General features: G+C 39.9%; 1 protein-coding gene across 20 annotated transcripts in view; it reads left to right on the forward strand.

Moving 5' to 3' along the window:
* DOCK9 (dedicator of cytokinesis 9) overlaps positions 1–14,714 on the forward strand; it is a 135,962-nt gene extending 121,248 nt beyond the window's left edge. For 11 of the 20 annotated variants that reach the window (XM_077927702.1, XM_077927691.1, XM_077927695.1 and 8 more), the window contains 14 exons: positions 405–587; positions 1,075–1,188; positions 1,822–2,037; positions 2,444–2,501; positions 3,860–3,966; positions 4,495–4,617; positions 5,454–5,567; positions 6,202–6,237; positions 6,934–7,080; positions 7,422–7,632; positions 9,248–9,438; positions 10,870–10,970; positions 11,068–11,206; positions 13,553–14,714. In XM_077927702.1, coding sequence (XP_077783828.1) covers positions 405–587; positions 1,075–1,188; positions 1,822–2,037; positions 2,444–2,501; positions 3,860–3,966; positions 4,495–4,617; positions 5,454–5,567; positions 6,202–6,237; positions 6,934–7,080; positions 7,422–7,632; positions 9,248–9,438; positions 10,870–10,970; positions 11,068–11,206; positions 13,553–13,675 — 1,863 coding nt within the window. In that variant the 3' untranslated portion in view covers positions 13,676–14,714. The other 9 variants (XM_077927694.1, XM_028728248.2, XM_028728257.2 and 6 more) reach the window with 2 other exon arrangements.
* Positions 14,715–21,340: the final 6,626 nt, after the last annotated feature.

Below are 21,340 nucleotides of genomic sequence, written 5' to 3' on the forward strand. Positions count from 1 at the left end.
GTTAAGTACTTAATTCGTTCCAGAGGTCCGTACTTAACCTGAAACTGTTCTTAACCTGAAGCACCACTTTAGCTAATGGGGCCTCCTGTTGCTGCCGCGCCGCCGGAGCACGATTTCTGTTCTCATCCTGAAGCAAAGTTCGTAACCCGAGGTACTATTTCTGGGTTAGCAGAGTCTGTAACCTGAAGTGTATGTAACTAGATACCTTGGCATCTGTAACCCAAGGTACCACTGTATCTGTATCAAGGGTGTTTGTTTTCAGGGAGCCTTTCTAGTGTGTTACAAATTAAACAGCCAACTCCCATGTGACATTTTTTTGAACACTTTGCTATTTGAAACTTGTTACCTGATGGTTTCGTTTTATCCTACCTTTTAAAGAGTAAATGTTTCTGTGTGTTCTACAGTTTCCTTCTACATTTTATGAAGGAAGGGCTGACATGTGTTCTTCACTGTGCTATGAGATTTTGAAGTGCTGCAATTCCAAACTGAGCTCAATACGAACAGAAGCATCACAGCTCCTTTATTTCTTGATGAGGAATAATTTCGATTACACAGGAAAGAGATCGTTTGTGAGGACACACCTACAAGTCAGTACAGTTTGTTTTTATGTATTTAAGGGGTTTTAAGGAGATGAAATGCTGACCTTTTCTGGTATCATGTCTTAAAGACTGGATTGTGTGTACTTAGCAACATAGTGCATCGAGCAGCACACACACACTTTAAGTTACGTGTGATAATAAATGCTGCATGCCCAGCAGCTATGTGAAAAGGTCACCCTTGCTGCTGCACTCTCTATGTGTACTTCCTATACCCAAATTTTGGAAAAAGTAGCTGATGTTTCTAGATATTCAAACTCACTGCAGTTTTAATGCAAATTATTCACATACAGGTTTGCATTTTCCCCAGAAGTGTCTACAAATCTATTTATTTATTTTATGTATTTGTTTATTTACACAAAGTTACAGGCTGCTTAATATTTAGGAAAGTTCCAAAACTGTATACAGAATTTATAATGCATACAATAGAAACCCCAACCTGAAATCTTCAAGATTTATGTTTCTACTTCGTTACAAGGTTATCATTTCTGTGAGTCAGCTGATTGCAGATGTTGTCGGAATTGGTGGAACCAGATTTCAGCAGTCTCTTTCCATCATCAATAACTGTGCTAACAGTGACAGACTTACTAAGGTTTGTAGTAGGCTTTTTCCATTTCATTTTGAAATTATAAAGAAGGGTCTGGATCATCAGTTTCATTCCCATGGCCTTGATGCTAAAACCTCAACATGTAAACAGCCCGTATGGATCAACCATAAGAAGGTTATAGTCATGTATAAGCAGAGAACAAAATGTACAGAAATACTGTAGAATGAAAAATACAGAAGCAGTCACAAAAGGGACCTTGATGAAGTCTTATTTGAAAGTGCCAAAAATGCCAAGTTGTTCTTGATGCTTGAGAGAAAAAGGAAAATCTCTGTAAAATCTTTTCAGATCACAATAGTCCATGTTTGAGACACTAGTTTAAATATTCATTGTATAATATAAGTACATACAAAATTAGCTTTTAAAATAGTTCCATTTTAGAGTTGTTTTACTTTGAAAGAAACAATGTAACATTAACAGGAGCAGATGCAACTAATAGCCAAGACCATGTTCATGGGGTTAGGATTCTGAGGAACAGTCCACACAACTTTACTCTTCTTTCATACTACTTGATTATTCCTAAAGGAATTTCAAGCAATAGGTCACTAAGTGGATAGGTACAGTTTAGCTTCCCCTTGTTGAGCTCATTTTGCATATCTTGCCGCTGTTTTCACATTACAGCACACGACATTTCCTTCCGATGTCAAGGATTTGACAAAACGCATCCGTACAGTCCTAATGGCTACAGCACAAATGAAGGAGCATGAGAATGATCCAGAAATGCTTGTGGATCTTCAGTACAGTTTGGCAAAGTCTTATGCCAGTACACCTGAACTCAGGAAGACATGGTTGGATAGCATGGCAAGAATTCATGTTAAAAATGGAGATCTTTCAGAGGTAAGCAAGACAGAAAGTACTCCACTGGTTTTTGATGATTTGTCAATACTGTTCTTAAAGTTCAAAATAATTCTATAAGTCTATCACACTCTTATTGAAGAGGTTGGAGAAAAATGTGCCAACAGAAATTAGAAAGAATTGCTGTGCTGCTCCAATGTTTTTAGTTTTATTCAAGATATACAGTAAGCCCACAACTTATGCAGGGGTTACATTCCAGGGGTTGTGCCTAAAGCCAAAATTGCATATAGTCAAAATATAATGGGTACAATGGTAGATGGGATTGCCAAAGTTGTGGTTTTTTTTTAAATTGCCAAGCATGTAAAGCTGAATGTTGCAGGCTTGCTGTATACAGAACTTAGTCACAACAAAAATTGTGTAGTAATGGTTGCTATTGTTTGTATTTTAGGCGGCAATGTGTTATGTCCACGTAACAGCTCTGGTGGCAGAGTACCTTCTCCGAAAAGGTATGTATCATGCACCTACTCCATTGTTGTTGGGATATTTTAAACTGCTGCTTAAGTGGTTATATACCAGTCTGCTTTATAGTTTGTGCATTTATGTTTTGTCTAGCCAGTTGTAGTTATGCATATTGTGTATTGCCCTCGCATCCATGTGGATAAAGGTCCAAAAATAGTTTAATAAATAACAATTAAATTAATATTCTTTCTATTTAAAAAATAGCAATAAAACATTTAAAGAAATATCTTCAGAAAAGACTGTTACAGAAAGGAAAATCCAATGTAATCTCATCACACTCCATCTGTTAAACTGTCACTCAGAATGTTTGTTTCCTATAGTTTTATCATTGCCTTCCTCCAAAAAGCTTAGGGTTCTCTTCTCCTCCCTCCTCCTTTTATTCTCACAACAGTCTTGTCCGTGCAGTGATTGCATGGTAATAGTTGATCAGTGGACCGCTCTATTGCACTGGTGAGCCTTTTAAACATATCAGCATCACAGGATGTACCATCAGAAAAACAGCTTCTTTACTTATCTATATTGTCTAAAGACCCCCATACAGTTTTTCTGTTTGCTATGAAGGTACCTCACTTCTATTTTGCCACACTGGGTTACTGAAGATAATTATATCTAATGCCAGCCCTGAATAGTCATTAGTAACCATGTGTAAGAGGCCCTCCTGTTACCCAAGTTTCCATCTTAGGCTTTGAAGGAACCAAGGTTGTGAAAACAGACAAGCTTACTAGTAACTTGCAATCAGTAGAATTTTGTCCTATGGTCCAGAAACCCAAGAGCATGGTTTCTGATTATTCAAGTCTTTACTAAAACACTATACCGTTTAAGAATAAAATCCAAGCCTGCTGCTGCTGACCCCCTGCATAGTGGTGCTACTGCCACATGGCAGTGCTGCAGCCTAGCCACTGGCAGTGGCAGTGGCAGCAGAAGATTTGCAGTGGGGCAGGGGGTGGATCAGGACTTTGGGATTGGCTGTAAGAGCAGCTTGGGATCCAACAGAATGCCCTTGAATGCCCTATTTGGGGACTGCATGATGGCAAGGATACTGCCAGTTTGCCTTCTGCCCACACATTCAGCAGGCAGAAAAGGGGGGGGGGGCTGCTCCAGCATAGTGGCACAAGCACTACTCAGTTGGCAAGAGGAAACCAGCTGAGATTGCAGAATTTAGTGAAGGGATGCCTCTACTCAATTCAATACCCCCCCCCAACCAAGCGTAACTTGAAATTAGATTTATTCACTGCAACTTTAAGATTGTTAATTTCTTACATGCCTTTGTGGGTTTTGCTGTTCCTCTCTTCCGTTGATCTACTTCAAGAGTGTTGTCTGCATTTTTCCCATCCAATATAAATAGGAATGTTTAAACAAGGCTGTATAAGCTTCAGAGTAATCACTCCAAATATAGATGAAGAGGCTTCTATGATGGAAGATGTTGGGATGCAAGATGTTCACTTTAATGAAGTATGTAAACTTAATTCATACTTATTTCTGTATCCTTATAATACTAATATATTTTTATTGAATTCTAAAATGTCTTGCTTGCTGTCTAACCCAAAGAGTTCATAACACATTGAAAATATTTTTAACCCATGGAAACACAACTAAATAATAAATAGCATACACCATTACTCACTTTATAGCATGTTAAGACAAAGAGGCCAAGTTATGCTGGAGATGCTATAAAAGCAAGGCATAAGTTCAGGGGAGAGCCTGGGGAGAGAACATTGAGGAACCTTGGACCTGGCAATTAAATGTTAACCAGACGGGATTTCCACAGTACCCTTTAGAAAAGTGTGACACTGCAGACTGTAGGAAGAAGGGAGAATTGGTGAAAATTGCCTCTCCCCTTCCACTGTCAGGAGCCTTTGCTGGATCAGAAACACACTGTACTGGAAATTAATCCTTTTTTATGCTGCTTGAGAAAAATAAAATTAGATTGCTCCAGATTAGTCTCTATCCACATGTGTGTGCTTTTCTTTCTGTAACTAGGATGTACTGATGGAGTTGTTAGAACAGTGTGCAGATGGGCTGTGGAAGGCTGAACGTTATGAACTGATTGCTGACATCTATAAACTTATAATTCCTATTTATGAAAAGCGGAGAGATTTTGAGGTATTTGATGCAAATCTATTTATGCTATAATGATTTCATTTGATACCTGTTAATGCTGTGGGATGTTGAAATAGGTAATGTTCAGCTAAAGTTACAGCAAAGTCTCATTGAAAGTTGTGAGGATTCATTTGATTGCAACTAACTTCAAAGTGCTGGGGTTTTTTTACCTATAAAACTTTGTAAGGCTTGGGGCCCCATTACTCTTTTCCCCTATGAATCTAGCCAGCTCTTCAGATCAGCTTTGGAGTCCCTTCTCCAAGTACCTCTTCTAAGGCAGGTGCGGAGAGTGGCTACATAAGAAAGAGCCTTTTCTGAAGTGGTTCCCATTTTTGGAATGCTGTTCACAAGGAGATACAGCAAGCCCTTAGTCCACCATCTTTTTGGAACCAGGCTAAGACTTCTTTAGATTCCAAGGCACTGGAAATTTTGATATCTGCATCCTGCTCATTCAATGGATGGTTAGCTGTTTACTGGTTTACAGTGATGATAATGTTATGGTAGGATATGTGTATACTTGGGGAAATGTTCACTTTTGGTTATCATTCTTGCATGTTTTTAATATATATTTACTACTAAAGTCAACTTCAAATATAAGGTGACACCTGAAAAAGTAATCATAACCTGTTCCATTGCTTTCAGTGGTACTTAGTTATCCCTAATTTTAGCTAAATTGAGACAATTGGGTTTTCCAAGCCGTTAAGCACTGTATTATTTTGATACAGTTTGCTAACAATATATAAAAGCTTGTATGTTTTTTATTCTGTTTTTTGTTGTTCAGAATATACTAAATATCTCAGTGCCACCATTTACCAAAACATATTTTCCCATTTTTTTAGAGGCTAGCTCATTTGTATGACACATTGCACCGGGCGTACAGCAAAGTTACAGAAGTTATGCATACAGGAAAAAGATTGTTGGGAACCTATTTCAGAGTTGCATTTTTTGGACAGGTGAGCATTGTCCAGTGTCTTTCCTGAACTTTAACTTAGCATATGAAAAATTGCATTTTTTTGCAATGTATTCTTTTTTACAGCATGTGTTAACTGCATTGTATATTTCTACTTGCATGTATTTGAAACTAATGAACTATTGAACTAATAACTGTTTTCTGAATGAGAAATTTCTTCAGTAAACTTTCTTTTCTTCCTTTTTTCCTTTTTCTATTACTTTCTTAAGGCAGCGGTAAGTTTTTCAATAATAGCCATCCATAGCTATTACTTAAACACTGCCTTTGGTGTTTTTATATATTATGTTGGTTCACTTTCTGATCTATATTATCTTGCTTTAAAATATTAATATATTTATTTCCACTTGCAGAAGAAAACTGCACATGTTCAATCTTTGTACTGCATGCTTATACAAAGAACCAAACTTTTTCACTTTTATGTGTTATTCCATAGTGGCAAAATACAGTGACTGCAGGATGTGTGTTTGTGTGTGTGACATGAGCATGTGTATTCAATGGAGGAAACACAGTTTTAGATAGAAATAGTTGATCAAAAAAAAATATTCAGTCAGGGCACTGAATTGTACAATTTGAGTGATATAACATTCCATTTATTCTATTGTCTCTTATGACTATAGCAATACCAGTTTACAGACAGTGAAACAGATGTGGAGGTAATTACAGAAACTGCTGTCCAAAACAAGCAATGCAGTAAAAACTACTGCATATAAGCTTAGTTTGTTGTGGGTATTTTTGTCAGTCTAGTTTGCGTTTATACATGCTATGTTGTGATCCTTGCACTACATTGTCCATTTCATCTTCAGATAGGAATATTTATTTTTGCAACTTAAAACATTAACTCAGATCTGACATTCTGTATGAAAGCAGACACCTGTTTCACCTTCCATGGGACCTATTTTGGTTGTGTTTTGGGCTTCAAAGTAAATTATAAAATATGATTATATTAAAATTTATCTAGATAACGTTGCTTTATTTGTATAGAACACTTGGCCATATTTTGTTCAAAATAACACGGCTTTCTCAGAGGACTACCATATTGGCATGTGAAACAGGCATGCGAACAATGAATATGGAAACAGAGTGCTGTACCCTCAAAACATTAAAGTGGACATATCATGTAATTTACAGCATTCCCTCAATAATATTGTAATAATTTTCAATGCATCCATACTATTAATAGCTGTTTTGCTCTCCTTACCTTGATTTTTCAATATCACTTTTTTCTTTTCCTTTTTGCTTGCAACCTTTGTGTTCTACATTGACCTTGCTTTAATTATTAGGAGTCATTCTTTTTTGGACCTTTGTTTGTTTAGAATTTAACTGTTGTTATTGGTTTTTCTTTTCTAAAGGGGTTTTTTGAAGATGAAGATGGAAAAGAATATATATACAAAGAGCCTAAACTCACATGCCTTTCAGAGATTTCCCAGAGGCTACAAAAACTCTACTCAGATAAGTTTGGATCTGAAAATGTCAGGATGATCCAGGACTCTGGAAAAGTAGGACTTAACTAATAATATTATACAACTGACTTATATATAAATTAACATGAGCTCAAATCGAAATTTTTTTTCTAGCCTGCCAGTTCTTAAGCATAGTAAAATGTGGTTCCACTAAGGATGATCATCTACTTGTGCAGTACAAAAAATACCAAATGAATGAAGCAAGAAGGACCTTGGTGGCATACATGGATAATTTTTATATTGAAGGCACCATAAGAGTTTTAAAATTTTATTAATGATGATCAGCGTATTAGCTCAAGTAACCTTTTAATAATGTAACTTTTAAATAATTGCATATTTTCATAGTGGAGATTTTAATTCTCTCAAATTCTTTTAAGGTAAATCCTAAGGATTTGGATTCAAAATATGCCTATATTCAAGTTACTCATGTAGTTCCATACTTTGAGGAAAAGGAACTACAAGAGAGAAAAACAGAATTTGAAAGAAATCACAACATCCGTCGCTTTATGTTTGAGATGCCATTTACTCAGATGGGCAAAAGAAGAGGGGGAGTGGAGGAACAATGTAAACGACGCACCATTCTTACAGGTACTAGGTCAAAATTTGCAGTTCTTTGGGACAGTACTTTGATTTCTAAAAACCAAAAGAGAGCACTTAACACCTTTCATTGATTTTTTGTCTATAGCACCTGTAACACGCTTCCATTTTATCCAAAAAAGCCACAGAGAAATCTGAGTCTTTGCTAAATCCTGCATGTTTTGGGTCCTAATAACCTATCGGAGCCTAAGTGTTCAGCAGGAAACTAACCTATAACTAACAACTAACCAAGTTAAAGCTATTTCATGCAATACACTCACATTTTGTACACGTAAAGTCTTATTAAAATTAATGTTTTGCAGCCACGTGAACTATACTGCTATACTTGCCGGGGAGCTAGAATTGACATAAGGGTACACTCTGACAAATATGGGCTACCACAATATAAAGTGTGAAACAAAGACACACAGATTGATGCTCTATCAGTACCCTGGATGTTACTGATGCAGTTTCTCTAGTCTGCCAGGAAGCTGTTTAACAGCAAGGTCACGTTTTAGAAGCACTTGGAACTGTGATCCAACTCAAAGAGAAAGGTCTTGGGTGTATTTTAAAACCTGTGTAGAAAGGGAGATATTTTATGTTCAGGGCAGTCGGCTGTAAAATTAGAAAGAGGTATTCACCTCTGGCAGCAGGTGCTCAGAAACAGGAGCCTCCCCATTTATTCCTCCTGAGCCATTCCCTTCTATTGGAGATCAGAGCTATGTGTGCCACAGGCTACTGCCCTTAGGCTCACTGGAGTATGCTACCCCATTTTGCTTCATCCCTAAACTGGCATAGTATGTACTGTTGCAGTCCTGTGAATAGCTAATAGATAGGTAGATATTTAAGTTGACTCAAACATTTATTGCCTCTCAATTGCCTTATGTTCATGCACCAATATGTCAAGGCCAGGGTCCAGTTATTTTGCATGCTGACTCATGGCTACTCTTTGCACCAGGATTACTGGTAGCTTAAAGACTGACACTGCATGTGAACAACTGTTATTGCTAATAGCTAATCTCCTGGCAAAGAACCAAGTGGAAACAGTAGTGTTGTCATCCTTCTTTAGATAACAAAATGTGAATTACATAAACTAAAGAAATAAAAAAAAATAGAAAGACCCATGCTTAATATTTTTCTAAGTTTTTCCCACCTGTTGGTTTACCCAGTTGATACTTAATCATTAGTCCTTTCGGATAGAATAGCATGTAACTTTCATGGGCTAGCAGACAGTACAATATATGTCCTGCATAATGAGAAGATACAGGCTAGTCTTCTGCAGATCAGAATTTTTCCAGGGGCAAACAAACACTGGACAAAAGAAGCACACAGTCTGCAGAGCAGGGGTAGCCAATGTAGTGCCTTCCAGATGCTTTGCACTAAACTCTCAGTATCCCAGACCACAGGCGATGAGAACTGGGGCTGATGGGAAATGTCGTTCCAAACATCTGGATACATCACATTGATTAGCCTTGCTCTATAGAATTATGCTATTAAAATATAGGATTGTTTGTTTACAAGTCTACTTGCTCCCAAAATAAAAAGCATTGACTTGCAAGTTTCTTAATATTTGAAGATAGCATGAGTATAGTCGTGTAAACATAATTTCATTGTTTTCTTTCCCTAGCTATACATTGTTTTCCATATGTAAAGAAGCGGATTCCCATAATGTATCAACACCATACAGATTTAAACCCAATTGAAGTCGCTATTGATGAAATGAGTAAGAAGGTTGCTGAGCTCCGGCAACTTTGTTCATCAGCTGAAGTAGATATGATCAAACTTCAGTTGAAGCTGCAGGGTAGTGTCAGCGTTCAGGTATGTTGATTAAATTGATTATGGTGTGGAGTTTTCCTTTCCCTTAAAATTGCCTAATAAGCTTCTTCTCGCTTTAGAATTCTGTTTGTGTGTTTGTGTCACACCGATAAAATAATATGCAGCGCCAACAATGTCCATTGAATAAGAGTGGTAGACTTTGAATTTGAGACTAAGTTTTACTCAGAATAGACCTATTGAAATTAATAGGCCTAACCTATTCATATCCATTTATTTCTGTAGGTCTATTCTGAGTAAAATGTAGTTGAATACCACCACAGGTTCAACACTGCGATCACTTGAGCAACTTGTTAATTCTCAACCTTATTTCACAGGAAGCCCTTTCATTTGTAGTTCTGTTTGGGTGTTATCCCTCATGAGATTAATGCATAAGCTTATAAATCACCTGAAGCAGGGCTTTGCTTGTAGAGCAAGCTGCTTACTACAGGTGTGTCCTCCGGCAAGCCCATGCACAGGGGAGAGCAGCCAGGTACACTTGCCCCAGGCCTTGGAGGGCTAAGGCTACTGGGGGGGCGCCAGGGGCCTCCCATACCTACAGTCATGCCAGGAATGCCCTGTGCTTCCCAACTGACCAGGAACTTAATGGATGAAACACGCATGTCTGTCCGTATGCACTGCAAGGCTTCGATAGTAAAATCCAGACCTGCGTTACTGCATATGAGTGTGTAGCATCAGATCAAATTAGGTGCCGGCACTGTGGTGGCACATCTCATGTATAAGGCTCAGACAGTCTCCTGCATGCCCTCTCATGCAGGGTTGGTGCCAGCAGGCACAACCCCACTCTTCCCTCATGGAGTAGTTAATCATATGAAGGATAATGCCTGTGCAGAGCTTCTGTCTAGTTAGTCACTTGTGTGCAACTTGCTCCTTTCATGGGTATGAACTCAGTAGTGTTTTTGCACCAGAAGGGCAGGATAGGTAAAGGTAAAGGGACCCCTGACCATTAGGTCCAGTCGTGACCGACTCTGGGGTTGCGGCGCTCATCTCGCTTTACTGAGAGGGAGCCGGCGTACAGCTTCTGGGTCATGTGGCCAGCATGACTAAGCCACTTCTGGCAAACCACAGCAGCACAGAGAAATGCCATTTACCTTCCTGCTGGAGTGGTACCTATTGATCTACTTGCACTTTGACGTGCTTTCAAACTGCTAGGTTGGCAGGAGCAGGGACCGAGCAACGGGAGCTCACCCTGTCACAAGGATTCGACCGCCAACCTTCTGATCGGCAAGTCCTAGGCTCTAAGGTTTAACCCACAGCGCCACCCGCGTCCCTTATAAATGTTTTAATAAATACAGGCTATTTTTCAGAAATGTATTTGACTTGTGTATAGCCCTTTTCAGAGGGATGAGCAAAACTGGTTTTAATATTATTGCAGGGGGGTGGGAACATAATTTATAACTGTTTATGTATTTTTAGGTTAATGCTGGGCCATTGGCATATGCCAGAGCTTTTCTGGATGATACAAGCACCAAACGGTATCCAGACAATAAACTAAAGTTACTCAAGGAAGTTTTCAGGTAAAAAAATATGCAAGTTGATTAAGTTTCTTTTTGGAACTTTGAGATTAGAACCATTCTCAATATATTTCATTTTATGAAATTACATTTATTTCAGACAATTTGTTGAAGCTTGTGGGCAGGCCTTAGAAGTAAATGAGCGGCTTATAAAAGAAGATCAGATAGAATATCAAGAAGGAATGAAGGCTAATTACAGAGAAATGGCAAAAGAACTCTCTGAAATCATGCATGAACAAGTATGTACTGAACGTTATGTATTTCATTCAGGTCATCCTGTTTTGGTTGAGAAGAACTAAATATTTTTCTTTGAATTCTTTATTATTTGAGTATTTAATTCAGAGGATCCAATTCTTTAGTATATTCCTAACTGTATATTGCTGTAAATTGCCAATAACAATTTACTGCGTTGAGGGTGGTTGTTGTTTTTTACACTCAAGTTTCTTTCTGTAAGCCACCTTAGGGGAAAGACGAGGTATAAATAAATGTGAAACTATTATAATATTTATTTTTATGACATTAAATAATATAATGATGCTGAAGGAAATGGGTTAAGACTTCCACCCTGGAATGTTTTATCTAAAGTTAATATTTATAACAGATGTTAATGGATAATGCCCTTGAAGCATATGCTATGATTTATTAACTGCTGTAACAGAGTTATCTAACAATAAATCCTTTCATTTCTTCCATTCTGGTTGGTACAATGCAGACACTTTCATGAATTCAGTTGTATGGGGGATTTTAAAATAACAGAATCACAAAGAAAATCAGTTTAGTTGGCACATGAATCAGACTTAAATGCAGTAGCCTATCTTGCCTTAAGCCTGCTAGTTCTAACATGAAAAATGAGCCCTTTTCTCTCCCTTTTTTCCATTCTTGCCCCCTAATAAAACAGCTTAATTGATTATTATACTGTACATGGCGATGTAACACTAGAATATGGTCAGTCCACAAGTACACCATAAGTTGCTTTGCTAAAAGAATGACTTCTGCTGTGACTTCTGTTCCAACATTGCATGATGTGGGTGAATGTTCAAGAATTAATAGATTTCTAACCATTCCTCTGCAGCACGGAGTGGGGAACCTCAGGCTCAGGGCCTGCATGCCTCTGTATTTGAGAGTTTGAACTCTCCCCAGGCTACTTACTTCTCTGAGCCTAAATATGCCCTAAATATTTTTGCCCAGCTAGAATGTGCCCTTGAACTCGGACAGTGCCTCTTGTTTGTCTGGACAGAGCGTAGAGAAGAGGGGTAGGCAAAGGCAAGTAGAAATTAGCCTACCACACCAAGATAAAATTAACATTAATTGCGCCACCCACTTTTGCCTCTGACTCTGCCCACCAAAGTCTACTTTCTCCTGCCTAGAAGGCCTTTGAGCTAAAAAGGTTCCCCATTCCTGTTTTTTACAGATTTAATTTCGATTTGAAGGTCATGTATTTTTCCATTGGAAAATGTAATCATAATGGAAGCAGCTCTTAAATACCAAGGAAACATTCATTTTATGGAAATATAAGTGCATGGCTTGCATGTAAATTTGGTTGTACTACCTATTCTGCAAACATTGGAATGTCCATTTTGCTTTCTTAAATAAATGTTTCAGAGATATTTTTTTCCCTGTTTAATACATTTTATAGAAATCTTAATGGGCATCTCTCTTTCTTCCTTCCCTTTCCCCCTATGCTGCTTTGAAAATGTGATCAGCTGGGATGGTAATACATTTTTAGTTTCTCTTTCGAGTTCTGAGTTTTGTTTAACTTCCTTTACACAATATATAATGTGGAATTTGTAGTGCAGAACTGAGGAGAGACTTAGGCTTTGTTTTGTTTTAATGTTGAATAGTCAATCATTATGCATATCACTATTGCTTAACAGAATGTTTATCAGTCAAATAATAATGCTTTGCTACACTGCTTCTTACAAAACTAATAGGGCAATCAGAATTTCTTAAAAGAAGAAGATGATCTAGTTTCTTGACAGAAGTCGTTAGAGAGGGGTGAATTTTAGCTAAACATCTTTCTTTGCTATTTTCAGAACCAGTCACAAAATTAAACATATATTAATTAAGAAGGTCATCTGACCTATATCTAACTTTTGGGTCACTATAGACTTGCTCCCTATCATAATTCCAATGATCTAGAAATACATTCCATTTAAATCAAGTTGGACTTTGCTGCCAAGTAGAGATGGGGGGGAAATTTAATCCTGATTGCATTTAAAACTGAATCTACCTAATTCCCACTTTTTGAAACAGTATGCAAACCAGAAAACAGCCATCCTTGGAAATTCGCAGGCTTCCCAATTTTGTAATGCAGTTCTCCTGCCAAGCAGTATGTAGAAAAATGCTTATTTGGTGAAAATAATATACAAAACTGCGTTATATTAGAGAAAATATGCTTTGCAAGGATATATGTGCTAGGCAGAGTTGCATACTAAAATGTGTCCCCCCTACTTGCTGTATCTGAAGTTAGGTCCCCGTTCACATTTTAGCTAGATGCCAAAGGACAAGCCCATGGTTACCCCACTCTTTTGAAAACCTTCTCCTCCCTCAACCATGTCTAAGGCATGTGTTTTTCTCTCTTTAAGATTACCGCTATGGAAGAAAAAGCCAGTGTAATGCCCAACTCACTACACATTTTCAATGCCATTAGTGGGACACCAACAAGCACAACAGTTCATGGGATGCCCAGCTCTTCTTCAGTTGCATAAGAATTTTGTGACGGAAAGCGCTGCTTACCTTGGAACACAAGTGGATCTTTGAACATTTGCAAACTCAGGATGAAATCCAAATCTGAAAGAGGACTGTGAAGATACTAACAATTGAGCATGCTTAAATCTCTGGGTCAGTCAGGGATAAGGAAATAGTAAGAGGTAGATTTCTAAAACATATACTGATGGTGCACATATTTTTTATATTCTGCTGGCAATATTACAACACCCAACACAGAATTGTTCTGGGGAACTTAACTGGTTCTTCTGCTCTGATAATGGTATTCTAAAATAAATGGCACATTATAGGCAAGTGTTATGGAATGTAAGTTTGCAGACATAAACCATAAAAGTGTTCTTTGATATATGCACATACAAACTGATATAAAGTACAAACACTATTAGACTTAATAGGCACTAATTTGAGGGGTTAATTTAGGTAGAAGTAGTTTTTTGTACTGTTGACTATAACAGTTGTGCACCATTTTATACCTTGTTGGCATTTTGGAGAGCATATGAGCTTAAAATTGATCAAGCAGTTGCATCCAACCAAAGGTTACCATATGTTACTAACTATATATTAAGCAAGACATGTACATATTTGTTAATACAACTCATAAACCCTGTACATAAATGAAATGCATTTCTAAACATTTTTAATATTCATACCAGCTTTCATCCTTCTACAATTGTGATAAATTCATGTTCATTCCAAGTAAATGCTCTATTTTCTTTTACAGTTATTGTATATAAATACAGTAAGTGCAATATGAGGTTGTATACAGTTTCTATAACGTTATGCACTGTTTTTAAAAAGAATACATAATTTTTGCCAAAGTGATGGAGTATATAAGTGGTGATAAACTACTGTGGCTAAATGGTGATGTAATTTAAAGCTTTTGCTATATTGTTTTAAGACATGAATTAGTAATTTTATATTTGAGAAAGATAAAGGGTTTTAATTTTATTTAACTGGAATCACTGGCCTGCTGTAATTAAACATTATGTACTTCATCTATATTAAAAAGGAATTAATTTATGTAGAGTGTGGTTGGATCATTTTATTTTGCTGCTGTAAAGGAACACTGTGTATTAAATCAATTTATGGAGGGTGTCACTGGGCTATCAGGTTGGTCTTAGGATGACAAGGCAGGAGCAAAATTCTTCAGGGCTCCCCATCACTTTTCTGCTCCTGCCTGCAATGAGCAGATCACTTCTGTTTTTTCCATCAGGTTTACTCACTTTTCTTTGCTATCTTTTCTTTATTTGCCTTCTCCAAATCTCTTCTTGGCTCTGCTGATATCAGTTGCCCTTAATCTCCTTTCCTTTACTAGGGAAAAAAAAGGATATATACAATATAAGATATCTTTATTGTCATTGTCCCATGCAGAACAATGAAATTGAAAAACTACATGAAACATTCAAAAACCCCTAAAAACTCTGAAACCCCATTTTAAAATACACTATACTATAGAGACCCCTTATGCTGCCTTTAGAACCAGAATTACATTTGTGTAGAAACTGTTTCTACACAAGGAAGGAAGACAAAAATTATTTACCTCAGATTCCCTCTGTGTTCTGTTTTCCCGCCTTTTTTTGTTCCAATGCGCATGCATGTGCGCACACCCACCCTTGTTTGTTTCTGGTGGATGTGGGTTTTTTGCCTGCTTTTTTGGGTCAGAAAGAGAGGAAGGCATATTGGGTGAGACAACCTTTGAAGCAAAAGCAAAAGGGAAGGTCCTTTGCTTGGACTGAGGCCTCAGCCCCAGTCGCTCTGGAGCGCCATTTCTCCCAGTTTGTGGCCTCAGGGTTTGTCGATCCGGTGAGTCTCCCATGACCTGCTGAGCTCTATCTCCTCATGGTATTCTGAGCTCTGTTCCTTCCTCCTGATATACAGTGGTACCTCAGGTTACATATGCTTCAGGTTACATATGCTTCAGGTTACAGAATCCGCTAACCCAGAAATAGTACCTCGGGTTAAGAACTTTGCTTCAGGATGAGAACAGAAATTGTGCTCTGGTGGCGCGGCAGCAGCAGGAGGCCCCATTAGCTAAAGCGGTGCTTCAGGTTAAGAACAGTTTCAGGTTAAGAAGGGACCTCCGGAACAAATTAAGTATTTAACCCGAGGTACCACTGTACTGAGCTTGGTAATCTTTTGTCTTCCCGAGCTCCCTAGCCTTAAGCTCTTCTCCATGACAAGAGGTCCAACAGGCCTAGTTAGCCATGACCCTCACTGCCCTGGGAAGCCTCTCGGGGCAAAGAAGAAGGAGGAGGAGGATCAGGCCTTGGAGGCAGTGGCAGCATGCCAGCGGGAGACAGGCCAGACAAATGGAGTTTGAATCGAGAAAGAGGCAACTGTTACAGGAGAGGTGAAGATCTTCCCAAACCTTCCTTGCCCACATGTGGACTTCCTCTTCTCCAGAGGCTTCTTCATTTCTCCCAGCTCAGGGGAGGGATGGTTTAAATTCACAGGATCCCTCCCAGCTTTTCTGCTTTTTCCTCATCTTCGGATGAAGACGGCTTAAGGGGTTTCCTGAGGCAGTTTCTCCAATTTATGGCCAAAAAAAGAACGGCAGCGGCCTTCCAACTCCAATCCCATCCCCGTAGTAGTAGTAGTAGTAGTAGTAGTAGTAGTAGTAGTAATAATAATAATTAATTAATTAATAATCAGGTTTGCAGTTGACTCCCCACTTAATTGCTCTGTTGAAGGAGACATTGATTGCATCCATTGCCTCTGAGGGAGGAGAGTGAAGTGAAAGTGAGGTTACTAAGGAACTGCAATCCCACTGTCTGTTTCAGGATGTGAATCATATGTGGCTACGGTGCAGAGCCTCTAGGTTTGAATTCCTCTCCTCAAGAAGCCCCCACCCCAGCTCAACTTGAGAGATTACTCTGCGTTGCTTTGCCAAGTTCTCCTGGCTTAAAGATACACTGTGCAGTAGGGGAAAAAATACAGTGGTCCCTCGCAAGACGAAATTAATTCGTTCCGCAAGTTTTTTCTTCTTGCGAAGCACGGTTTCCCATAGGAATGCATTGAAAATCAATTAATGCGTTCCTATGGAAACCGCCTTCAGACCAGGTCCGGGGACAGTCTGTCCCCCGACCTCTTCTGAAGGCTGGGGGGGGGGGGGACAAGGGCTTTTCTTCCCACCCCCAGCATTTTAAAAAACCCTGGGACAGCGGAGGGCTTCTCCGCTGTCCGGGGCGATCTTAAAATGCTGGCGGGCGGCATTTTAAAATCGCCCCGGGACAGCGGATGACTTCTCCGCTGTCCGGGGCGATTTAAAAGCCCCTGGGAAGGCAGGCAGGGGGGACAAAGACTTTTGCCCCCCGCCAGTCCTGGACTTCAAAAGCCGTCCGGGACAGCGGAGAAACGCGCTGCGTTTCTCCGCTCTCCCGGGAAGGCAGGCAGGGGGGAGCAAAGACTTTTGCCCCCCGCCGGCCTTCAGAAGAGGTCCAGGACCTCTTCTGAAGGCGGGCGGGGGGCGAAAGTCTTTGCTCCCCCCGCCTGCCTTCAAAAGCCGTCCGCGATAGTGGGAAGCGCTTCCCTGCTATCCCGGACTGCTTTTAAAATGCTGACGGTGGGGAGCAAAGCCTTTCGGCCCCCGCTGGCCTTCCTGGACCTCTTCTGAAGGCCGGAGGCGGGGAAAGGCTTTGCTCCCCACCGCCAGCATTTAAAAGAGGTCCCCGGAGATTTCCCTATGGGCTTTCTTCTTGCGAAGCAAGCCCATAGGGAAATTCGTCTTGCGAAGCAACTCGCAAACGGAAAACCCTTTCGTCTTGCGGGTTTTCCGTCTTGCGAGGCATTCGTCTTGCGGGGCACCACTGTAAGTATGAAAATTTGTATTGACTGACAGAGCACCACACCTCTCCTGCTCCCCACTGCTCTGCAATAGCTGGATTTGAGCAAAATGCTTCCATACTTCCCTCCTTTGCTAAGGGGACAAATGAAATTCTGCTATCTGGGCTGCCCTTGATTCACAGGACAAAGGCGGCTCTTAATTTGCAAAAGAAAGAGAAAGCCCAAGTCCCCGTCAACATTTTATCCTCAGCAAACAGGAAAAAGCTCTTTATTGGATATTTATTTCTATTGGATCCTAGAACTATAGGCAGATAGGATCCTAGAATGCAACAACCTGATTGGCCAGCAGGAGCAGCCCAATCAGACCCCAGGGGGAATTTAGTCAGCCTGTTAGGCCGGTAGGATACTAGGATGCAACAACTGATTGGCCTGCAGCAGGAAACATAATCAACCAATCAGTACTCATTGTGTAAATAATGTATATAAAGCCTGAGGGTTTTTGGGGGGGGATTCAATCACTGTTCCTATGAGCTGAAAGAAAGAGCATGAAATTAATACTTGACTGAGTATATTGAGAGCATCAACTCATTTGCAACAAAACTGAAAGGAGAAGGAATTTAGATCCACCCCTTTCCTATAGACTATCTCCCAGTCATCCCTCATCAATGACTGAAACCTCTTCTGCAGTGCCCGCTAGTGTTACAGTTCATCTTGTCATGTGCAAAGCCTCATCCCCGCCCCCCCAAAAGGCACCTGGATCCTGCAGGAGGAAATCAGGATCAGACGCAGAAAAAGTGTATGTCCCCACAGGGCATGATCAATCGAGGGAGACTAGGAGGACTAGATAGCTGTGGAGGGGGGGGGGGAGTAAAGTACCACCTCCCTCCCTTGAGGCAGATCCCAATTTAAACTTTATTCTCAATAACTGCACAACTGTGTCCTACACTGTGACTACCATTGAAATACCTGTAAGGCTTAAATAGCTATGTAAAAGGTATGCCCAGTCTATTAAACAGCAACAAAGATACATCAGTGATGAGTTGTACCCTTCCCATGGTTTACCGTAGCCCCTAGCCTCATTTACACCCCAAAGTGAGCCTGCTGAGGCATGTTCTATCGTTTCCATAGAAAGTGGTGCCGAGTCCAGAAGAAATGGAATGGACTGTGTGCACTTCAAATTGCAAGAGAGGCAATAACACATTTAAATATGGGGCCCCAGCAACAGAAGAAGAGGAAAAGGTACCCACTCCTCAGTGATTTCCAGCAGCTGGCCTTTTGGCCAAGACATCTGAGTGGAGAGATTTAAAAAAGATAGCTGGGTTGATACTGCTGACTTCTGGGTTTTGGAGTTGGGGGAGAGTCATTGAATCTTGCCCAGAAATAATGGGGGGACGGGACTTTGTGCAAGCTCTAGAAAACGAGCACAACGGGGGAAAGGCTGGGTCTAGAACCTTTCTCTCTATTTTACTTGCGGTTTTTTTACTTAGAGGAACCTTTTTACATGGTTTTTTAATTGTAAATTAAAACTTACACTCTAATCTTGCTGCATATAGACCAAGCCTGAGAGAAGTGTGGAAGAGAGCTCGTTATCCTTTGGCAAAGTGTCCCATATTTAAATAGAACCCTTGCCTTTCAGGTTGCTGCTGATTCGGGTTTGAACATGCAGCCTTGCACCATTCCATGCATTTTGAATCTTAGCCATGCATAGACTGTGCTCACAACATGGGCGCCTCAGGGAGGTTCATGGGTAGGCCGATACCCAGTGTTCCTAGAAACCAGCACATCCACCCACCAGTGGCGCTAATACATAGGACCTGTTTGTCCATCTAGCCCAGGATTGCCTGTTCTGACAGGAAGCAGGTCTCTTAAGGCCTTCGGCAGAGGTGTTTGCACAACACTTGCTAGAGTCACAATGGTTTCTTCTGTCACTGGAAGCCGTCTGTGCACACCCTGCCATTGACCCTGAAGCCGCAATGATGTTGTGCACCCTTTATGAATGTTGCACCAAACACAGCGTCCTGCTCTTTATGCATAAAGGGCAGATAACCCCATTCCAAAAGTATAAAATACAACCCAAGACTTATCAATACACATGCAGATGCTGAAGTGGAATCTGCTTCTTCCTAATTTAACAATTCAGTTACTCTTATCATTTGCTATTCTTGTCTAATCCTCTTCATATATCTTAGAGATGATGATGATTAAAATTTGTATACCTCTTTATACCCATAGATCTCAGGTCAGTTCACAGGAGGGAGAGAGAGACCCCTATGTATGGGGGTGTGTCTTTGTGCGATGTTTAGGGTACTTTTTGAAGATATTTTTACTTTGAATGTATCATTTGACTTCAATTATATTGGTTCTAAATATAATTTGAAATTCTTGCTACACCAGGATTTTTGTAGTTTTGTTGCCTCTAATTTATATCTCACTATTTCAGCTAGTTACAGGTAGGTAGCCGTGTTGGTCTGCCGTAGTCAAAACGAAATAAAAAAATTCCTTCCAGTAGCACCTTAGAGACCAACTAAGTTTGTTATTGGTATGAGCTTTTGTGCGCATGCACACTTCTTAGCTTACAATTAAAATCCATCACAATGACAGTGACAATCTCCTCATTTTACTGTTGATCATCTTGTCTACTATTTGCAGTTTCACTGACACATTTTAAGAATGGACACACCCTCCCAAGTGTTTCACATTTAGGCTGGCAGAACTGGTTTTGTGAGAGTTAACACCTAATATTTAGTTTCTCTAGCTTAGTTGTTTCGCGCACTGGAAAATATCCACCTAGTGGCAGAAGGTTTGTCTTGTCAACTGAGATGACACTGCGTTCTGGAAGCAGCAGTCTTTGAAACAATATTTTAATATATTTAGGTCACACAAGCGTAACGGAGAAAGAAATTTCTAATTCAGTTACTCTTATTATTTGCTATTCTTGACTAATCCTCTTCATATATTTTAGAGATGATGATGATTAAAATTTGTATACCTCTTTATACCCATAGATCTCAGGTCAGTTCACAGGAGAGAGTGGTAATCTTGCTGATCCCCATCCCCATTAGGAATGGGGAACCTGTGAGCCTCCAGATGTTGTTGGACACTGTTAGCATGGTCAGTGGTCAGAAATTGTGGAAGCTGCAATCCACCAACAGTTTTTAATGTTTGAAGTTTTATTTTGTTTAATATTCTGTTGGGAGCCGCCCAGAGTGGCTGGGGAAATCAAGCCAGATGGGCGGGCTATAAAAAATAAACTACTAGTAGTAGTAGTAGTAGTAGTGCTCTCTGTAAGGAGAACTATGCTAACAGATCTCTGGCTTCAACCTAGAGCCAAAGGCTGTGCTCACACCACGCATTTAAAGCACATTGTCATCCCCCCCCCCCAAATCCTGGGAACTGGGATTTATCCCCCAGGACTACAATTCCCAGGACTGGGGGAAGTCGGGTGTTTTAAATGTACAGTCTGTGTGCATGCCGTGCAGCCTTAGCTCACACATGCACTATACAAAAGAGTTCCCATTCTGCTGACTGTAGGGTCAGAGGGAGTGTATGGAACCTTTTTCAACCTAGATTATCTGAAAATACATTAGAATTTAAAGCTGCATAACAGCTAAAGGGAAGAAATTATACCTTCATAAGGTCTATGTTTGGAATGTAGGTAACACAATCACTCGGGTTTGGCCAATACCTTTATAACCTTTGCCTGAATTTAACAGAGGTGACTCACATTGGTTGTGCTTCCATCTTCAGTAGTTAGGGATGTGTGAAACTGATTAAAATCCTTGCACCACCCCTTAGAATTTTGCAGATATTGTACCCGAATATAAATCTCTGAATTTGCCTCATATTTCAAGGTAGGCAAAATC

This window comes from Podarcis muralis, chromosome 4 (genome assembly GCF_964188315.1).
Source record: "Podarcis muralis chromosome 4, rPodMur119.hap1.1, whole genome shotgun sequence".
In the NCBI taxonomy this organism is placed as follows: domain Eukaryota; kingdom Metazoa; phylum Chordata; class Lepidosauria; order Squamata; family Lacertidae; genus Podarcis; species Podarcis muralis.